At 41.6% G+C, this 17870-nt stretch overlaps 1 protein-coding gene across 2 annotated transcripts in view; it reads left to right on the top strand.

The window, feature by feature from the left end:
• Positions 1-17870, top strand: part of zfpm1 (zinc finger protein, FOG family member 1) — an 83572-nt gene that overhangs the window by 40168 nt on the left and 25534 nt on the right. For both annotated transcript variants that reach the window (XM_035419130.1, XM_035419131.1), the window contains one exon: positions 2346-2459. In XM_035419130.1, the coding sequence (XP_035275021.1) occupies positions 2346-2459 (114 nt within the window). Of the gene's footprint in view, positions 1-2345; positions 2460-17870 lie in introns of those variants that run through there.

Raw genomic sequence — 17870 nt, 5'->3', positions numbered from 1 at the left:
TGTGTGTGCACATTCATGCGTGTGTGCGTGTATGTGTTTATGTGTGGTGTGTGTTTGTGTGTGCGTGTGTGAGGGAGAGTCTGGACGAGAGTTTTCTGGTGTTTTCCTCCCCGTGGCCGAGAGGAGAGTGGTGACACGTCACCATATTGTTGTGTCTCTGGCGCTCTTCAGTGGCTGGATGCTAGCAGTTATCAGGGCCCCATAAATCAGCCCTGTTTGAGGAACCTGCTCTCTCAGCCCGGGATCAATACCAAGGTCTTTATCAGGACCCTGCTGGCTCATACAGGCAGGACTCTTATCCACCATCTGGGAGAGAGAAACACAGGCCATACCTGATAATACAGAGGAACGCCCATTCAGACATTCAGAGGAACGGCCTAGCCTGGCTCGCACACACTCGCGTGCACACATGCACATATGCTTGCATATGCACACTCGGACACATAGGTGCACTCAAACATGCTCATATACAGGGACGTGCACACATACATAAAGTTATGCTCTGGTACCACACACACTTATGCTGTCATACACATGCACACACACACACACACGCGGAACAGATTACATACATATGTGCAGTTTGGAGGGAGAATGCGCCACTCTGTGTCTGCTTTTTGCAACTGCTTCCCTGACCTGCAGTACACTTGGCCCAGTGTTTCAGTTCCCCTTGAATGAGCTGAACATGTATCCCATAATCCTCTGGGAGAAGAACATGCCTCCACCACACAGCTCATGAGATATCCAGCTCAATTACAGTCAGCTAATTGAGGAAGCAGGTGGTAGTCAGTAGCTGCACAGTAAAAAAAACAAAAAAAAAACATGGAAAATTCCAAATGGGGCGAGACCATGATAGGACTTGGGATTAGTCCAGGTGTGACTACCCCCTGCCCCCTACTGGGACTTGGATTAGTCCATATATATCATGTTCTAAGGGTTCTAAGGAGCTTAGATCAGTCCAATTAATCAACATTGGGGGTGGCTTTTGAGAGAAAAGGATAAGTTAAAGATGGTGAATTTATTTTTGAACGGAGGATCCAATGTGTGTGTGTCCGTGTGCATGTGTGCATGCTTGTGTGTGTGTGTGTGTGTGTTTGTGTGTTATGAGTCAGGGCTTGATGGTAGACTTTGCCCTTCAGGTGTGACGAAGGAAGTTCTGAGAAGTTACCCGTCCTGATACCTGCCATCAGCACTCAGATTAGAGGGGAGATAGCTTCTGCTGATAATATTAAATGCAATAACTGCCGTTCCAGGTCCCTCCCTCAGCCCCACGCCTGGGATAAAAATCAATCTGCCATTCACCGTGATTTATAGCTGAAATAATGGGACTGTTCAGTCACCCAGAGGAGGGAGGGAGTGTTTGTTGGGGGGGGCTGGGACAGGGTGTGTGGTTGTGGAAAGGGTGGGGGCGGAGGGAGGGTGATTTATTTGAAGATGCTGATCTGATCTTCCATCTGTGACATTAATAACGCCAACGCTAATGGAGTCACGCGGACAGACCTTTTATGGCAGGTATTGATCGGGTGACTATCGCTTGTTCATCGGGGCAAGAGCAGGTAAACATGCCCTTTGTGCGAGCGGCTACGCCACTATCCAGGTGGGGTGATGGGGAGGGATTTAGGGTGGAAAATATTGGGGGTTTCTTAGTTACCAAACAGAAACAATACTTGGTGGGGGGAAGAGGGTGGGTGGGATTGGTGATGGGGGAGAGGGTGTAGGGAGCGCAGGTCTATAATTCTTTACTTGTGTAGCATGAAGTGGACATATTGCCCCTATTAATACGCTGCAGAATCAGTTGTCAGTGCATTCCCACGGCTGCTGTAATTTAGGAGTTATCCATTGGCTGTGTAGCAACCACCACTGAAGTAGACATGGAATGGGATTGGGATGCATTGTTTCCTGTAGTGAGTGTCTCTTTTCAAGTGTGAGAGCCCATTGGCCACTGTTATTAACACAGAGCACAGGGCAGTGGTGTACTCGCACATGCACATGTTCACATGCATATGCACAAATACGTGCTTTACCCACAGAATCATTCACATGCATTCAGGTATACAAGCATATATAAATGTAAAACATGTAGAAATGCACAAACAAGCGTATGTAATGCATGTACTTGCATAGTAGAGACAAATACACCCATTCACAGAAGAGCTTACTTTGGATTGTATGATAATTAACAATACCTTAATTAAAGCTATCAATCAGCTTGTAAGGAACTCCTGAAGGCATTAACTCTGTGATGCAATCGTTGTCATGTCACCCCTGATGATACTGTCAGTCACCCTGCGAACATCACCGGGAGTAGCTGAGCTCATGTTGCCATGACGATGTTGTACCCACAGAGCCGAGGACGGAAGATTCACCGAGTGCGCCTGATGATGAGGAAGATGAGAAGGGTCCAGAACTGAGTGTCGAGGAAGACGAAGGAGAGGCAGAGCCTCAGTGGGATGGCCCAGGTGAGGACCCTACCAGCCTGCCTCACCTCCTCGTAGTTCAGACATGGTGTATGAGGCAGGTCCTTATAAAGCTGTGGAGGGCCATGTGTTAGTGCTGGCCCATGACACTGCAGACATATAAACAAACGTACACTACTGCAAGTGACTGGGGCCGCTCCCAGAATCTTAAGAGTGTGTGTGTGTGTGTGTCTGTGTTTGTGTGTGTGGGCAAATGTATGTACACTCTCATACAGTTAAATGCAGAAGTACTCGGTGAAACAATTTTTGACACAATTTTTTGTTCTTTTGGCTCTTTACTCCAGCACATTGGATTTGAGATGAAGCAGAATATGTGGCTAAAGTGCAGACCGTCAGTTTTAATTTGAGGGTATTTGCATCCATATCAGGTTATGTTTGTTGGAATTATGGCCTGTTTTATGAATAGAACCCCAATTTAGGAGGGCTGAAGTAATGGGCCAGTTGGCTGCTCCGCTGTTTCTTGGCCGGCTTTGTGTTGTTGCTTCACTTGCTCATGCACAGGGAAGCTAACACAAGGCCTATAGTTCATTCTAGGTGTGGGCAAAGAAGTGCCAGTGCCAGTAAAGCAGGCCATTCTGAGGGTAGAAAATCAGATAAATCGATCAGAGACGTAGCCAAACATTGATACAAGGATTCACTTGTGAGCTCAGAAATAGAAAACAGTCTGGTAGACCATGGAAGACCACTGTTGTGTATGACTGAAGAATACTGTCAGTTGTGAAGAAAAACCCCTTTTCAACTGCGAGTTTTCTGAGCAGATCAAGAGCACTCTCCAGGATGTAGGCAGAGATGTGTCAAAGACTACCATAAAGAGAGGACTACACCAGCATAACCTCAGGGTGTTCACCACACGATGCAAAGCACTAATTAGCCTCAAGAACAGAACGGCCAGATTAGAGTTTGCTAAAAAAAATTTTTGGTTATGGAACAAACTGTTAATGACATGAGATGAGCATTATCCTGATGGAAAGAGGAAAGTGTGGAGAAAGAAAGGGAACTACTCATGATCCAAATCACCCCACTCTGTGAAACATGTTGGAGATATGGAAATTACAGCACAATTTATCCATAGCCCCCCATTTCTGGACACCTTAATGTTTGGGGCAAATGGATTCACAGGTTTTTCTGATTAGTCAGGTAGTCTGGTGTGTGTGGTGAGAATATTGTGATCATCAGCTGTAGAGGTCTTCCTTGGCCTACCAGGCCCTTTGCAATCACTGAGTTGACCGGTGCTCTGTTTCTTCTTAATGATGTTACAACCAGTTGATTTTTGTAGGCCTAAGGTTTGGCTTATGTCTCCCACAGTTTTTTTTCAGCCTCATTATGGCTTCCTTGACTTCCATTGGCACAAACCTGGTCCTTATGCTGTCTTATACCTGCACTGAGGAAGCAGTTGAATGGACCCGACTAATCAGATGCCTGTGAAGCCATTTCTCCAAAAATAATAACATACCCTTTAATAAAAGCTGAGAATCTGTACTTGAACCACACAGGAATTGTGTGATTATAAATAAAAAATTATACAGATCGAGAGCGAGTACAGAGCGAAATCAAGAACAAATATGCCGTTGTATCAAACATAGAGTTCACTATATATATATATATATATATATATATATATATATATATAGTGTACACATGCACACTGACTATATATATATATATATATATATAGTCAGTGTGCATGTGTATGGACAAGTATGTGAGTGATTGTAAGAGAGAGTACATGTGCATGTGCATGTATCTGAGTATGTGTATATGTGTGCTAGTGTAACAGAGAAACATTGTGTGTGTGTGTACATGTGTAACTGTGTGCATATTTTAATTCTTCACGTTCAGTATGTTACATTATCATTCTTTGTCAGCTGGGACAGTGTGATATTAACATTAATATTAATTGCTCTGTGGTCGCTGGTTAGTGGTTGACAGCAGCACTGTGTTGTCAGTGTGATTAGCTTTTCCTTCCAAACTAACTGCAGAGAGGAGAGAGAGGGAGGGAGAGAGTGAGAGGCACAGAAAGAGAGAGAGAGAGAGAATGAGAAAGAGAGCGAGGGAGGGAGAGGGAGAGAGCGAGATAGCCCTTCTATCAGTACTGGAGCAGGCTCTGTCTTTATCAGGAGTGTGATTGGCAAAAGGGAAACTTTGACCGGTCTGAATTTTTCTGTTATCATCAAGACCCCCCCCACTCCTCGCTTCTCCGTCTCTCCATCACCCTGGCCCCCCCGCAACCAACCAACCACTCAAACACACACACACACACACACACACTCACACATACACACAGGCCTTCCCCTTGTTTTTGTCTAAGCGTCAAGAGTAGAGTCGGGGTGGACGTGCTCTTGTTCATACATTGGTTTAGTAATCCTCTTCCCTATCAGTTATTTCCCACAAGTCACTGGGAGGGGAACATTTGCTTGTATGGAAAGGGATTTGTTGGTTTCTTTTTTGCATTTTTTGTGCGCGTGCGTGCATGCTTTCGTGCGTGCACGTGTGTGTGTGCTTGCGTGCACGTTTGTGTGTGTGTGTGTGTGTGTGTGTGTGTATATCTCTCAGTAACAGTTCCCTTTGTTTTGGAAATTTTGGTTTTTTTATTTAGTGGGGTGAACAGAACTGTAGCATCGTTTGCTGTGACTGCTTCGCTTCCCTTATACCTATTCACTGGCTGTGACCATTCCCAGGCAGAACATCGCTAATTTACAGCTCAGCTAGACTTACTATGAAGTGGTTGCTAATTGGGGGTCTCGAGGTTGATGCTTAATGGAGCTTATGAATTTGACCTTTATGACAACTTGGTTTTAATTTGCATACATTTTCTGAATGTCTTTCTTTTTATGTAAATGAACAACTAGTGGTCATAATATAATATCATAGTATCCCACAAGTACTGTCACATCACATGTAATTTAAAAACAAATGATAGTAATTGCCTAAATGGATAAAAACCATCTGCTTAAACTTTAGCTAATTTGCAAGCATTTTTAGCATGCTTAGTTCCCAATCCATTGGGAGGTTTTGCTTTTAATAGTTCTTGGAACCAGATTTTAAACTTGATCGCCCGTTGTTTTGACCTGCGCTTCTTCCTGTCAGACTTCCAAGGCTACGTAAAGAGAAGAGCATGTGCGGAATTCCGTACAGTTGACTCACTTTCTCCTTGGAAGTCAGAATTTAGTAAAGATCACCCGTAGAGCTTACAAACAAAAAAGCTAGTTGTGTTTGGCTTCGCTACAGTCAGCTTGATCCTGTTTAATGTGGCTCAAACGTGTGGGAAATTATTACTTTTAGGGCTGGTCACTACTGTGACAACTACTACTACTACTACTACTACTACTACTACTACTACTACTACTACTACTACTACTACTACTACTACTACTACTACTAGTACTACTACTACTACTACTACTACTACTACTACTACTACTACTACTACTACTACTACTACTACTACTAATAATAATAATAAGAAGAAGAAGAAGAAGAAGAAGAAGAAGAAGAAGAAGAAGAAGAAGAAGAAGAAGAAGAAGAAGAAGAAGAAGAAGAAGAAGAAGAAGAAGAAGAAGAAGAAGAAGAAGAAGAAGAAGAAGAAGAAGAAGAAGAAGAAGAAGAAGAAGAAGAAGAAGAAGAAGAAGAAGAAGAAGAAGAAGAAGAAGAAGAACATTTTCTTTGGTTTATGTAGTTTCTTATGGTCACATTTTGGTCAATACTGTAACTGAAAACTATATTGCCTAAAATGCCTGCATGCTAACATCAATGAGGAGCCCTGAGCCAGAAAAGCAGAAGTCCATGAGGAAAAACGGAGAAAGGTGTGCTATTATACACCAGCCAGGCAAGAAGAAACTGAGATATTGTCAGCTACTTCAGCCATGTTGTGTTTGTCTCAGTGTTGTCACATTTTTGCTTTTTTGTTTGCGTAGTGTTTGTTAAAAAATGAGTCTTGAATTGCAACGATTTTTTTCATGGCATAATTTTCATTATTCCTGTTGTGGTATTAATTCTGACTAATTATCATACAAAGCTAGCAGACTACATTGGGTGCAGCTGGAATGGGACATTCCATTATGATTGTGAATGATCACTGTACGGCAGTATTTCGATGACATTAGTGTTTCTAATTGCTGCATGTGTCTGTATAATATTTTGATAATGGGGTGGGGGTGTCGGAATGCGGAGAGAAGAGGGGGCAGGGCGCTGGTGTCAGGAACGGTTTGATACGGCGAAGCGGCTTTTAATCTGCACTGTGTCCCGCTGCATGATATGCAAAATAAATTATGAAGAAAAAAAAAAAAAATTATCTTCAAAATGACCTTGCTGGCTGGAGGGTTTGATATATTCTCTCTGCTTAAAATTCTGATATGCAAATGGCCGTCACAGTAATCCCTCGAGCTCCCGGACCGACGATTACGCCTCCCGCCGGTCTCTCACGGGATAAGCGCTGGAACGCGCCCGACCGTGCGCGGATTCTGTCTCCCCAGCACTTTCTCCCTCTGCCTAATCTGCCCCAGTTATTAACGCTACGATAATAACAAACATAATAAGGCAGGTAATAATGCGATATTATTATTTACCGGGCTTGGCGGGTTGATTATATTAAATTACGGGGGGTGAGGAAGCCGCACTTGCATGTTAAATCGTTTGGTGTTATTGATGTGCGGTCCTGAGAGTCCCACAGCGTCATCTATCGAGCCAGTGAAGGTTGGTGATATTCTGTGTGTGTAAAAATATCTCATTGCCAGCACTGTGAAGACCCAGCTGACACAAAATGTTCTCACAATGTTGCTGTGATGCGGTGGCAATGTTACAACGGTGACAAAACATTCCAGTAACATTGTGAGAACATTTTGTGTTAGCTGGGGACAAAGGGGCCATGTCTCTGGGTGGGTGGGTAGACAGAGGTTCCACAGCTTAGCCTGGGTCAGACGGTTTTTAGCACAATAAATTTGGTCAATGCGAATGACTAAGTTCTATATTGCACATGGCTGCTGCCATCTCAGTGATTTGGTATGGAAAAATCTTCTTTTTAAAATTTTATTTCTGCCTAAATTTCTGCATGTTTATCCTACAGCATGTACTGTAAGTTAGACATGCCATTCCAACTTTATAATATTCACCTCGGCTCAGAGGAATATACGTATGTGCTTATACACCCCTTTTGAAATTCCAAATAGTTTTTGAAATATAAAACATTTTTTGGGAAGAATTTTGCCTTAGAAAGTGAATGGGGTATGAAAAATGAAATGCAATGAATGGGGAACATTGAGCCTTGTGATGGTTTAGTTCCTGGCATAAAACACTCAAAAGGAACTGGGCACATGAGCTTGTATTTACACAGCTATTGTGGAACTGGACTTGTCCTTCACGATCGCAGAACCTCTGGTGAATTTAATTAAGATTTTAAAAACTTGAGACCCTAATTAGGAAAACGTACTGAGGGCAAGTGTGGTAAAGCAGTACAGTGCACTGTTATAATTCTAATTTGTGGGGGACAAAGTTTCAACCATGAGATTTAAATCCTTGGAGTCGTAGTTAGAAATGTTGATTCCCGTTCAGGATTAAGTGTGTGGAGAAGCAGCGGGATGGGAGTGTGTTTCTCTGTGTGCAGGGCTAATGGGTGTTATGATTTTCAAGATATTTTCCCAACATTGCAACATTGTTGAGAGCTGCTTACTGCAAATGTCTAAATATTATTTTCTTTCTGTCTACATTTCTGAGCAGTACAACTCCTACAGCTTTTAAGCTAGCCATGCCAGAGTAGATTGTTTGTGTAAAGCTTTATTTTGTGTGGTCTGCCATTTCCGTTCACTAACCAATGGCTGAGATATTCAGCATTTCATCTGGGTGTTACTTTCTGGATGTCTGGAAGTGGCAAAAAGGCACAATTCGGTGACATAGTGCCACTGTTTGATAGTCTACAAAATCCCATTTGGTTGCAATGGTCATAAGGTTAAGTTTTATGATGCTACAGCTCTAACCTTTTCATCTGGTAGCAGCTAAACTGCTGAAGCAGCCAGACTGAAGTTTATTCATAAACTTTACATTCTAGTTGAATTTGTTAACCATCATTTTAATTTGGACTGCTTTGCTTTTGCTCAGTAATGGTACATTTTTAAAGAGAACTCTTCACTCTTATCTCATCCGCTGCCACAGTTCTGAACTGGACTTTAGAAAATGAGAGAGTATCAGAACAGGTAAGGGTCACATATGTACGCTATGCATAACAGCTTATCAACTATGTTCAGGTGCTAGTATAATAAATAGTTAGATTAATTTAAGGCATCATTTTGATGAACACGTTGAATATGTGGGATGATAATAATAATAATAATAATAATTATTATTATTATTATTATTATTGTAATAATAATAATAATAATAATCATAATAATAGCTTTGATACATTGCTGTTCATAAATATTTACGTAAAAATGTCAAAGCAAAAATAAACAAAGTTCCAAAATGACTACGCTCAGATGTAAATTGGTGCATAAATGCCAAATAAAGTCATAAATCAACTAAAACGAAGGGTCTGCACACCAAAAGATACCGCAAACCCGCTTAAAGTGATATTTTTGTCGATTTTTTCAATTGACTTATATTGTCATAAGTAAGTGAATTGAAAAAATCGACAAAAATAAAAACAGGAAATCATCACTCACAATGATGTGATTGGATCATGCCAGTAAGGAGCATCTTCGATCAGAATGCTCAACTATTCTTTACTACTAACTGCCGCAAACCTCATGCTTCATGTTCTTTGCTGCTACAGAACTCTCGAGTCTCTCTTAATTTTACTGCTGGGTTCTAGAATGCCACAAGTCAACCGGTGATACAGTTGTGTTCTAGAAGCACGGTCAGTGAGTTCAACTGTGGCGCTTCACATTGTTTGGTTGAAAAAGGGAGAAAGGCATTCCTTTGGAAGAGCGTTATTCAAATCTCTCTTTTCATCAGATAAGATCTAACTGCTCATTCATAGCTTCTTATTGCTGCGGATTGATTTTTCCCTGCAGAAATGACAGATTTACATGTTATTTCTGAAAATACTTTCTTATTTGTTCTGAATGTCTGAAAGAATTAAACGTATAGTTTCTTGAGCATGTTCATATTTTAGTATGTATCAGTATATAAATATCAGCGTTTCATAGCTGAACAATTAATAAAGTTGGTTCAAACCCATGTGAATAAACCATAATGCTCTGGTATTAAATAGTGGAATAAGGAGCAGTTTTCTCTTTTAATTTAATTTTTTTGGAGGTGCAAAATTTTTGCATAACACTAATGTGTTTTAACATTTTTTCAGTTTACTATGAGTAGTCGCATAATGTAATAAAGATCAAGTGAGTTAGGGTTAGGGTTGGGGTTCTATGCTCATGCACCATGTTTGGCATTTAGCAGAGTTACCTACACCCTTTAGTAACACACAATCCATTTATTCAGCTAGGTGTTTTTACTTAAGTAATTTATTTTCATCTCCTCACTCAAGGGTGAGACAGTAGTGCTACTGCTGGGAATTGAACTTGCGACCCTTGAGCTGTGTTCCCTGACCGTTGTACTACACAGCCACCTGCCTGACATCACAAGTACTGGAAGCCTTTGTGCTGAGCAGACGCAGTCCTCCTATGGCAACATATGCGATGTGAGACGGTTATTATCTCTATAAATCCATGTTATATTACCGGAGAACTGTCCGTCAGATATGACAACTAGGCTGTGCTCATGCAGCATTAGCCATGATGCACTACAGGAGAGCTAGCACGGTGAGTGTTGACGACTGGTAACCCAAACATATGGTGAGTAGCTAGAGGGCGCTGATATATCAGTGACCCTAGGACACCAGGCCAGAATAAATCCACCCTAGCCCAGCTGTGTCTTGCTGCTTATTTTTGACATTGTGTATTGGATTAGATTAATTATTTTGTTTGTAGGCAGTGGTCGTAGCTGGAAGTATTTATCACACGTTCAATGGTGCGGCTTTCAAAAATATAATACAGAACAATAACTTGCACTGTTTTTCTGCCCTTAATCACCCCCATTATGTATAGTACATGGTCAAAAGTATGTGGGCACCTGACATACAACATCTCATTCAAAATTATGGGCATTAATATGGAGTTGGTACACCCTTTGCTGCTATAACAACCTCCACTCTTGTGGGAAGGCTTTATAATAGATGTTGGGGCATTGCTGCAGCGATTTGTTTCCATTCAGCCAGAAGAGCATTAGTGAGGTTGGACACTGATTGAGCGATTAAGCCTGGCTCACAAGTGGTTTTCCAATTGATCCCAAAGGTGTTTTGAATGGGGTTGAGGTCAGAGCTCTGTGCAGGCCAGTCAAGTTGTTCAACACCGTTTTTGACAAAACTATTTCTATATGGACCTTGCTGTGTGCCCAGGGATATCGTCATGCTGAAACAGGAAAGGGCCTTCCCCAAACTGAATCGTCTAGAATGTGATTTTCCTGCACTGGAACTAAGGGGCCTAGCCCAAACCATAAAAAAACTGCCCCAGACGAAGCGGTGTTCAGATACTTTTGGTCATATAGTGTATTATAAGTCATAGCCATGTGCTGCTGTATGTATGCAGATATCCAAATCTCACAGCAACTCATTTGATGACAATTTGAGCCAAAAGGATTCTTTAGCTATAGCCAATTCAGTCCGCTAGGAAAGTCATTTTTGGAATTGTCTGGGCCTTGGGCCTTGGATCTGACCTGGAACAAGGAATTTGGCACAACTAACCAAGGTAGCACTCAGAAAATGTGATCTAATATAGCTACTGTACTACCCAGAAACTTTGATAACAAAGCTGGTTACCTGATTACAATTTTGTAGTAACTTTAATACACTGATAATAAGAGAGCTTTTATGTGTTAGGTGTGCATGCACATTTGTGCGGGAACTGAGTTTTTTTTAAGGTTCCCAATATCTCACTTGTACTAATGTAAATGATTTCAGTTAGGAGTTACTTTTATCAAGTTGCGTTTTTTATCTTCCCGAATTTTTCATGCCTTTCTTTGCCAGTGACGGTTCTTATAAATGTTTTGTGTGACAGCAGACAGGCCGACTGTTATCAGGGCCAGAACAGAGCCGTCAGCCGCGAGACCGTTGCTCTCCCCTCGTTTCACCCGTCTTCAGTCCAGACGCTCTCGCCTGATGGAGCGAGAGGGCGAGATGGCGCTGGGGTGTTTTTCGTCCCTTGGCTACAGTCAGGAATGCCTCCTCCTCTTCCTCTCTCTCACTCTCTCTCTCTCTCTCTCTCTCTCAGTCTGTGCCTCTCTCCCTTTCTATGTCACCATCTTTCCTCTGACATTTTTTTCCCATTTTTCCTTCTTGTTTGATTTTTTTCATTGTAAAATAGATGTTATGTGATTGGATGGAGAGACAAGTTTTTTTTTACTGGGTTTGTTTTAGTTTTTACTCGCTCAAAATAATACAGGTCATGTGACTTCCATTAACCAGAGGAATAACGGTTTTTGTGATTTAAACTGTGAAAGCAACGGTTTGGGTGTACTTCTGTGAGAAGCTTCCTTGGTAACCTGTCTTATATCTGCCAATAGGCTGTTGTGGTAACTGAAGGAGTTGTGTTTCTCCTTCTCTCCCTCTTCTGCTCTCTCTCTCTCTCTCTCTCTCTCTCTCTCTCTCTCTCTCTTTCTCTCTTTCTCTCTTTCTCTCTCTCTCTCCCTCTCTCTCTCTCTCTCTCTCTCTCTCTCTCTCTCTCTCTCTCTCTCTCTCTCTCTCTCTCTCTCTCTCTTTCTCTCATGATGATTGATAGGCCGGGGGTGTAATCTAGAGGAACACAGTGCTATCAGCCTGGCCGCTCTTTCACCGACATGCAGCTCCTGTTTCTGGAACAGTCTGTGGTGCTGCTGGTGTGGTACCCTATCAGACAAGAGCGTTCACTGCCGTTCACAAAACCCACATCCTGGTCCACCTACCCCCAGGCCCCTCAGCCTACCATCCAATTACATTCAAGAATATGTCACCGCCCTGACATTTGAGTATATTGGCAAAACTTTACACGAATAAACATCAAACTAGAAAACAAGCCAAAAATTCAAAAAGGAAAATCCATATACCTGTGTATATATAGTATTTACATAAACATGCATAACAAACACATGTACTCACACATATACAGTGAGCTCCATAATGTTTGGAACTAAGACATATTTTTATTTGATCTGTACTCCACACTTTTAGATTTGTAATCTGACTATGCATATATGGTTAAAGTATTTTTATACATTTTGATTTCATTATGCAGACATTACATACTTAGCCACCCCCCCCCCCCATTGCAGGACACCATAATGTTTGGGAGAAATTGATTCAGGGGTGTTTATGATTAGTCAGATGTGTTCAATTGCTTGTTGAGTGCAGGTATAAGACAGCTCTTAGCATCTACATTACATTACCTTTATTTGGCAGACGCTTTTATCCAAAGCGACGTACAAAAAGTGCATTTCATGGTCATAGACAACTGCTAAACACAGGTTCAGTAAGGTATAATACTTAATCTAGTCTTGATTCTTGGCTTTTGATTACCTTTGGAGTCTGTTAATGGCGTATGTCAACATGTGGACCACAGTTGTGCCAGTGAAAGTCAAGGAAGCCATTATGAGGCTGAAAAATAAGAAAAAACAGTCAGAGACACAGGCCAATCCTTAGGCGTACCAAAACAAATCGTTTGGAAAGTCATGATGAAGAAAGAGTGCACTGGTGACGTACTCAGGTATTCATCGCATGGTGATGTCTGTGGGTCACAGTCATTGGATGCAAAGGATATGCAACAAATTACTGAAAATATGACTACTTTATTTACATAACATTAATATGTCCCAAACGTTATGGTGCCCGGCCGTGGGTGCGAGGCTATGTATAAAAAGTGCTGCAATTTCTGCCTGATGTATAAAAATACCCTTAAATAAAATCTTTAACCACATGTGAATTGCACTTTAACCACATGTGAATTGTTTTGTTACAAATCTATAATTGTGGAATACAGAGCCAAATCAACAAGAACAAGAAAATGTCTTTGTCTCTCAAATGTTATGGAGCTCACTGTATATAATAATATATATGTATGTATGTACAACACATTAAAGTCACATTTTTTTGCGTCTGGTTATGGCTATGGCAGGCAGTTATATATTTGTGGTGTATGGTTTGTGCGGTTTCTTTTCCCCTTAAGGATGTACAGTTTTTCAATTCAGTTTGTCATTTTTCTTGTTGTTTTATAAATTGATTTTGAATTAAAAATTTATTTCTGCTTGCCATTTGCTGGTGTTAGTGTTAGTCGAGTGAGCCTCAGGATCAGCTGGTTGAAGGGACTTTTCTCTGGGCTCAGCTCTTGGCATTGCAGGGCTTTGTAATGACTATGGTAAGGGTCTGTTTTTTAGAGTAAAAAAACACTAGGGCCTCTGCATTTCTTCCTATCCCTTTTCAATCTTTTCACCCTTCTTCTTTGTCTTCCCCTCTCCTCCTCTATCATTCTCATCTCTCCTCAATCTCACCCCCACTCTTATTTTCTATCTCTTCTGTTTTCCATCTGTCTTCCCCCTCTTCTATATCCCCCTCTCTTCTCTCCCTCTTCCCCCATCCCCCTCACCAGACCTCCCCCCACAGCTCACATCCATGCAAAATATTCATATGCCTTTAATTAAACACTATTGATCTGATTAGAATAGAATTATTATTATTATTATTATTATTATTATTATTATTATTATTATTATTATTGATTTTACACATGTATAGATGAAAATGAGTCAAAACGGTCGTAAACTACAATCACATTGATTAGACAAGTGGTCCAAAACGAACTAAAATGTGTTTATTTGGCAACATTGGCATGTTTTGATTACAAGATACAGTGTGTATTTATGCAAGCAAATAAACAATGACAAAGTGTTTATTCTAGTTTGGTTTATTGATAGTGTCTTTGTTAAATAGTTGTCAGATGGTGATTCTTTGAATTTGATTTTGCTTTTGAATGATGACAGGAAGCAGGCCATGTCTTCATGTTTCCTTTGGCAGGCCATGCAAAGTTCACGTCAGTACGTGGATAATAAATATCAGATAAATATCTATTAAATTCTGATATGTATAAGATTATGAATTTTAACTACGATTATCCTTTTTCTGCCCCCATTTCATAATTCACAGTAAAACGAGATTCAATAAATAAGAAAAGAATAATTTTCTAAAAGAACACTGTGTAACAACCTCCCCCTTGCCCTCCCTGCTCTTTCCCTCGCTTTCTCTGGCAATCTTCCTCTCTTAGTTTATCTTGTTTAATTCATTTTAAACAGGGTAAATAGGGCACGGTTTACTGGCATAACAGGGGCACAGCTGTCTTGCTAAAGCATGGGCTAAGTGCAGCAAGCAAATCAAACGGTGAAACAAAAAACATTAGAAGGAACGATTAAGGATACACAATGAAAAAATCATAAACCACAACAAAGAAGCAATACTCATTCACAAGAATCAGATCTGTCGTTCTTTGTTGGGAACGTCTCTCTCCGACAGCATTCTCTTTTTTCTCCCTCTCTTTCACACACACACATGAAGCTTTCCTTTTTGGATTAAAAAAGGCCCCGAAGGGAGAGCCACAGGTGTTTTGATCTGTGCGTTCAGCAACGCTCGTTAAGGTAATTAGTATTCTAATCAGCGGCGGCGGCACTTGCGCCCTCTTTGGTGTCTTTCAAATCTCGCTGAGTGAGGAGTAGAGCTTTCAGAAGAGGGAGAGATCTCTGAAGAGGGAATTAAATCCAGGTCTTGCTGATGTGGAGCGGGATAAGCGAGGTGTGTTTGTGCTGCCGGTGTGTGTCCCCTCTCTCGTCTCCGCGCTCCTAACCAGGAAACAAGGCAGGAAGTGCAGGGGACCCTCAGGTGAAGTGGGCCTCTCACTGGTGTTTCGGGTGTGATTTTCGGTTTTAAGTCTTGTGTGCAATGGTTAATCGCTTCCCAGTGCTCTCTTCATGAAATCATTTGGCATCCAATGTGGGGCTGTACATATCCAATTCCCACCCCGATTTGGAATGTCCCATTTATCTGCAGCCAAAGCATGCGGGAAAAGCATTGCCGATTCGAGAGGGCGTAGAACTCCGTGGTTCTCCTCCAAAACTCATGGTGTCACCAGCTGCTTCTTTTCACACTACAAACTACAGCTGAGCTGCTTGGAGTTGGAGGAAGATCTTTAAAATGCAGCTTTAGCATGCAGCTCACAGGCACACGATCGACCTGCAGGGGTTGCTAGATTGTGATGAAACATGGACTCCAAGCCTACTGGACCCTTCCATACCCGTGGTGACACAATCGCCAATTTTATTATTATTATTATTAATTACATTTATATAGCACTTTTCCAAATGCTCAAAGTGCTTTACAGTGAAGGGGAACTCACCTCACCCACCACCAATGTGTAGCACCCACCTGGGTGATGCACGGCAGCCAATTTGCGCCAGAACGCTCACCATACATTAGCGAAGGTGGAGAGGGAGAGAACATTTATTTAGCCAATTAAGTCTGGGGATGATTTTTAGTGGCAAGTTTGCGAGAGCCAGATCTGGGATTTGGCCAGAACACCGGGGAACCCCCTACTCTTAGCGATAAGTGTCATGGGATCTTTAGTGACCACAGAGAGTCAGGACCTCGATTTAACGTCTCATCCGAAAGACGGCATCTCCTACAGCACAGTGTCCCCATCACTGCACTGGGGCATTGGGGTTTATTTGTACCAGAGGGAAGATTGCCCCCTGCTGGCCCACCCAACACCACTTCCAGCAGCAACTCAGTATTCCCTGGTGGTCTCCCATCCAAGTACTAACCAAGCCCACACCTGCTTAGCTTCAGCCATTTGGCAGGAGCAGAGTGCATGGAGGTATGGCTGCTGGCCGCCATACCTTTTGCATCGCCCTATGGAGCTACTGGGCACAGTCAGCACTGACATGGTCCGGATACAATTTGAGACTGTGGGGCTCATCCATGCACCACAACGTGGTTCCTTAACCAAATAAGCCACCCAGCAGCCTTGAAATCCATTTCGGAATGGAAACAAAACAGTAGCTTGAAGAAGAGACTGTATACTGTGACCTCTCTGCAATGTTTTAGGGAGTCTTGTTTTCTGCACAGACACACCTCTCTATATCTTCACATACGGAGACACACAACATCCTGCCCAGTGCTGCCATTCTGTGATGCCATCTTTTCGGGTGTCACTCCCCTGTGATGTCATCATTTTGCGATTTTACCATCCATCCATCCATACCATGCCCTGTGTCACTGTCATTTGATTTGATTCAATCGTCATGTGATGTCACAAAATGTACACCTGTGGAACAACTTGGAAGCTAACCGAAGCGTAATCCACTGAACATGTGTGTGAATTTTAACCAATGAACAAAATAAATTTGGTACTTTGGTTCCTGGACTCAGGGGTCTTGCTTTCTTACTGGTTGAATTTGAATCGTGTTTCAGTTGCAGTTTCAGTTTGCACTCACACGTTTCAGTTGAGTTACGTGTTTCAGTTGATCCAAAACCACCTCAAGCAAGTCTACTCTCAATTTCTGGCTTCAGAACGGAGGGTGTCATTTGTAAAAAGCGAACAGTGACAAGGAGGTAAATGAGCTCGGTTTTTGGAACACTCTCCAAGTGTGACCAGTCTGAAAACATCCCTAATGACAGGAGGTTCCAGTAGGTTAGCAGGTGTTGATGGTGATATATTACAGTACTAAGCACCCTACTGTATATATTGTCCATAGCCTTGACCCTTAATATTCTTAAATGCTTCAGTTTCAGTTGCAGTGTTCAAGACTGAAATTTCATTGTTTTGTTAAAAATGCAAAGTAGAGAATCTATCTAGAGCGGCATTTTTCAAAGGGACTGCCAAGGCACCCTGGGGTGTCGTGAGATCCTTCTAGGGGTGCCTCCAAATTTAAGTTATGTTAAAAAATTTTAAAAGCTATGATAAAACTAATAAATCATATTGTGAATAAAAAAATTTCATAATGGCTCATTTGTAAGCTCAACTGATTTCAGTTCATAATGGAGCATTTGTAAGCTCATACAGCAAATATTACAACTTGTCTTAACTCTGTCCTCCATGTGTTCAACCTCTGTTTGCTCAGACTGATCTCCTGATGGGTCATAAATATAGTAAATTTTGTCAAATCTCTCGAAGCAACTGATTTTTACGTATTAGCTGGACTAGCGATGTTGGCGAATGATGAAATAAATGACAAAAAAACTGAAATTAAGATTCCCTACCACCCGACCCTTCTGCTGGACTTGTTGTGATGTAATAATTCTGCAGTATAACATGTTGTATTTATGTCAAGTAGCTTGATGCGTTATTGTATAAATAAAAAAATAAGAGAAACAAAGTGCAATAGCAGGGACCT

Source organism: Anguilla anguilla, chromosome 5 (assembly GCF_013347855.1).
Source record: "Anguilla anguilla isolate fAngAng1 chromosome 5, fAngAng1.pri, whole genome shotgun sequence".
Classification (NCBI taxonomy): domain Eukaryota; kingdom Metazoa; phylum Chordata; class Actinopteri; order Anguilliformes; family Anguillidae; genus Anguilla; species Anguilla anguilla.
Note: the sequence above shows the minus strand (reverse complement) of the source record. Positions and strands in the feature narration are given on the sequence as shown.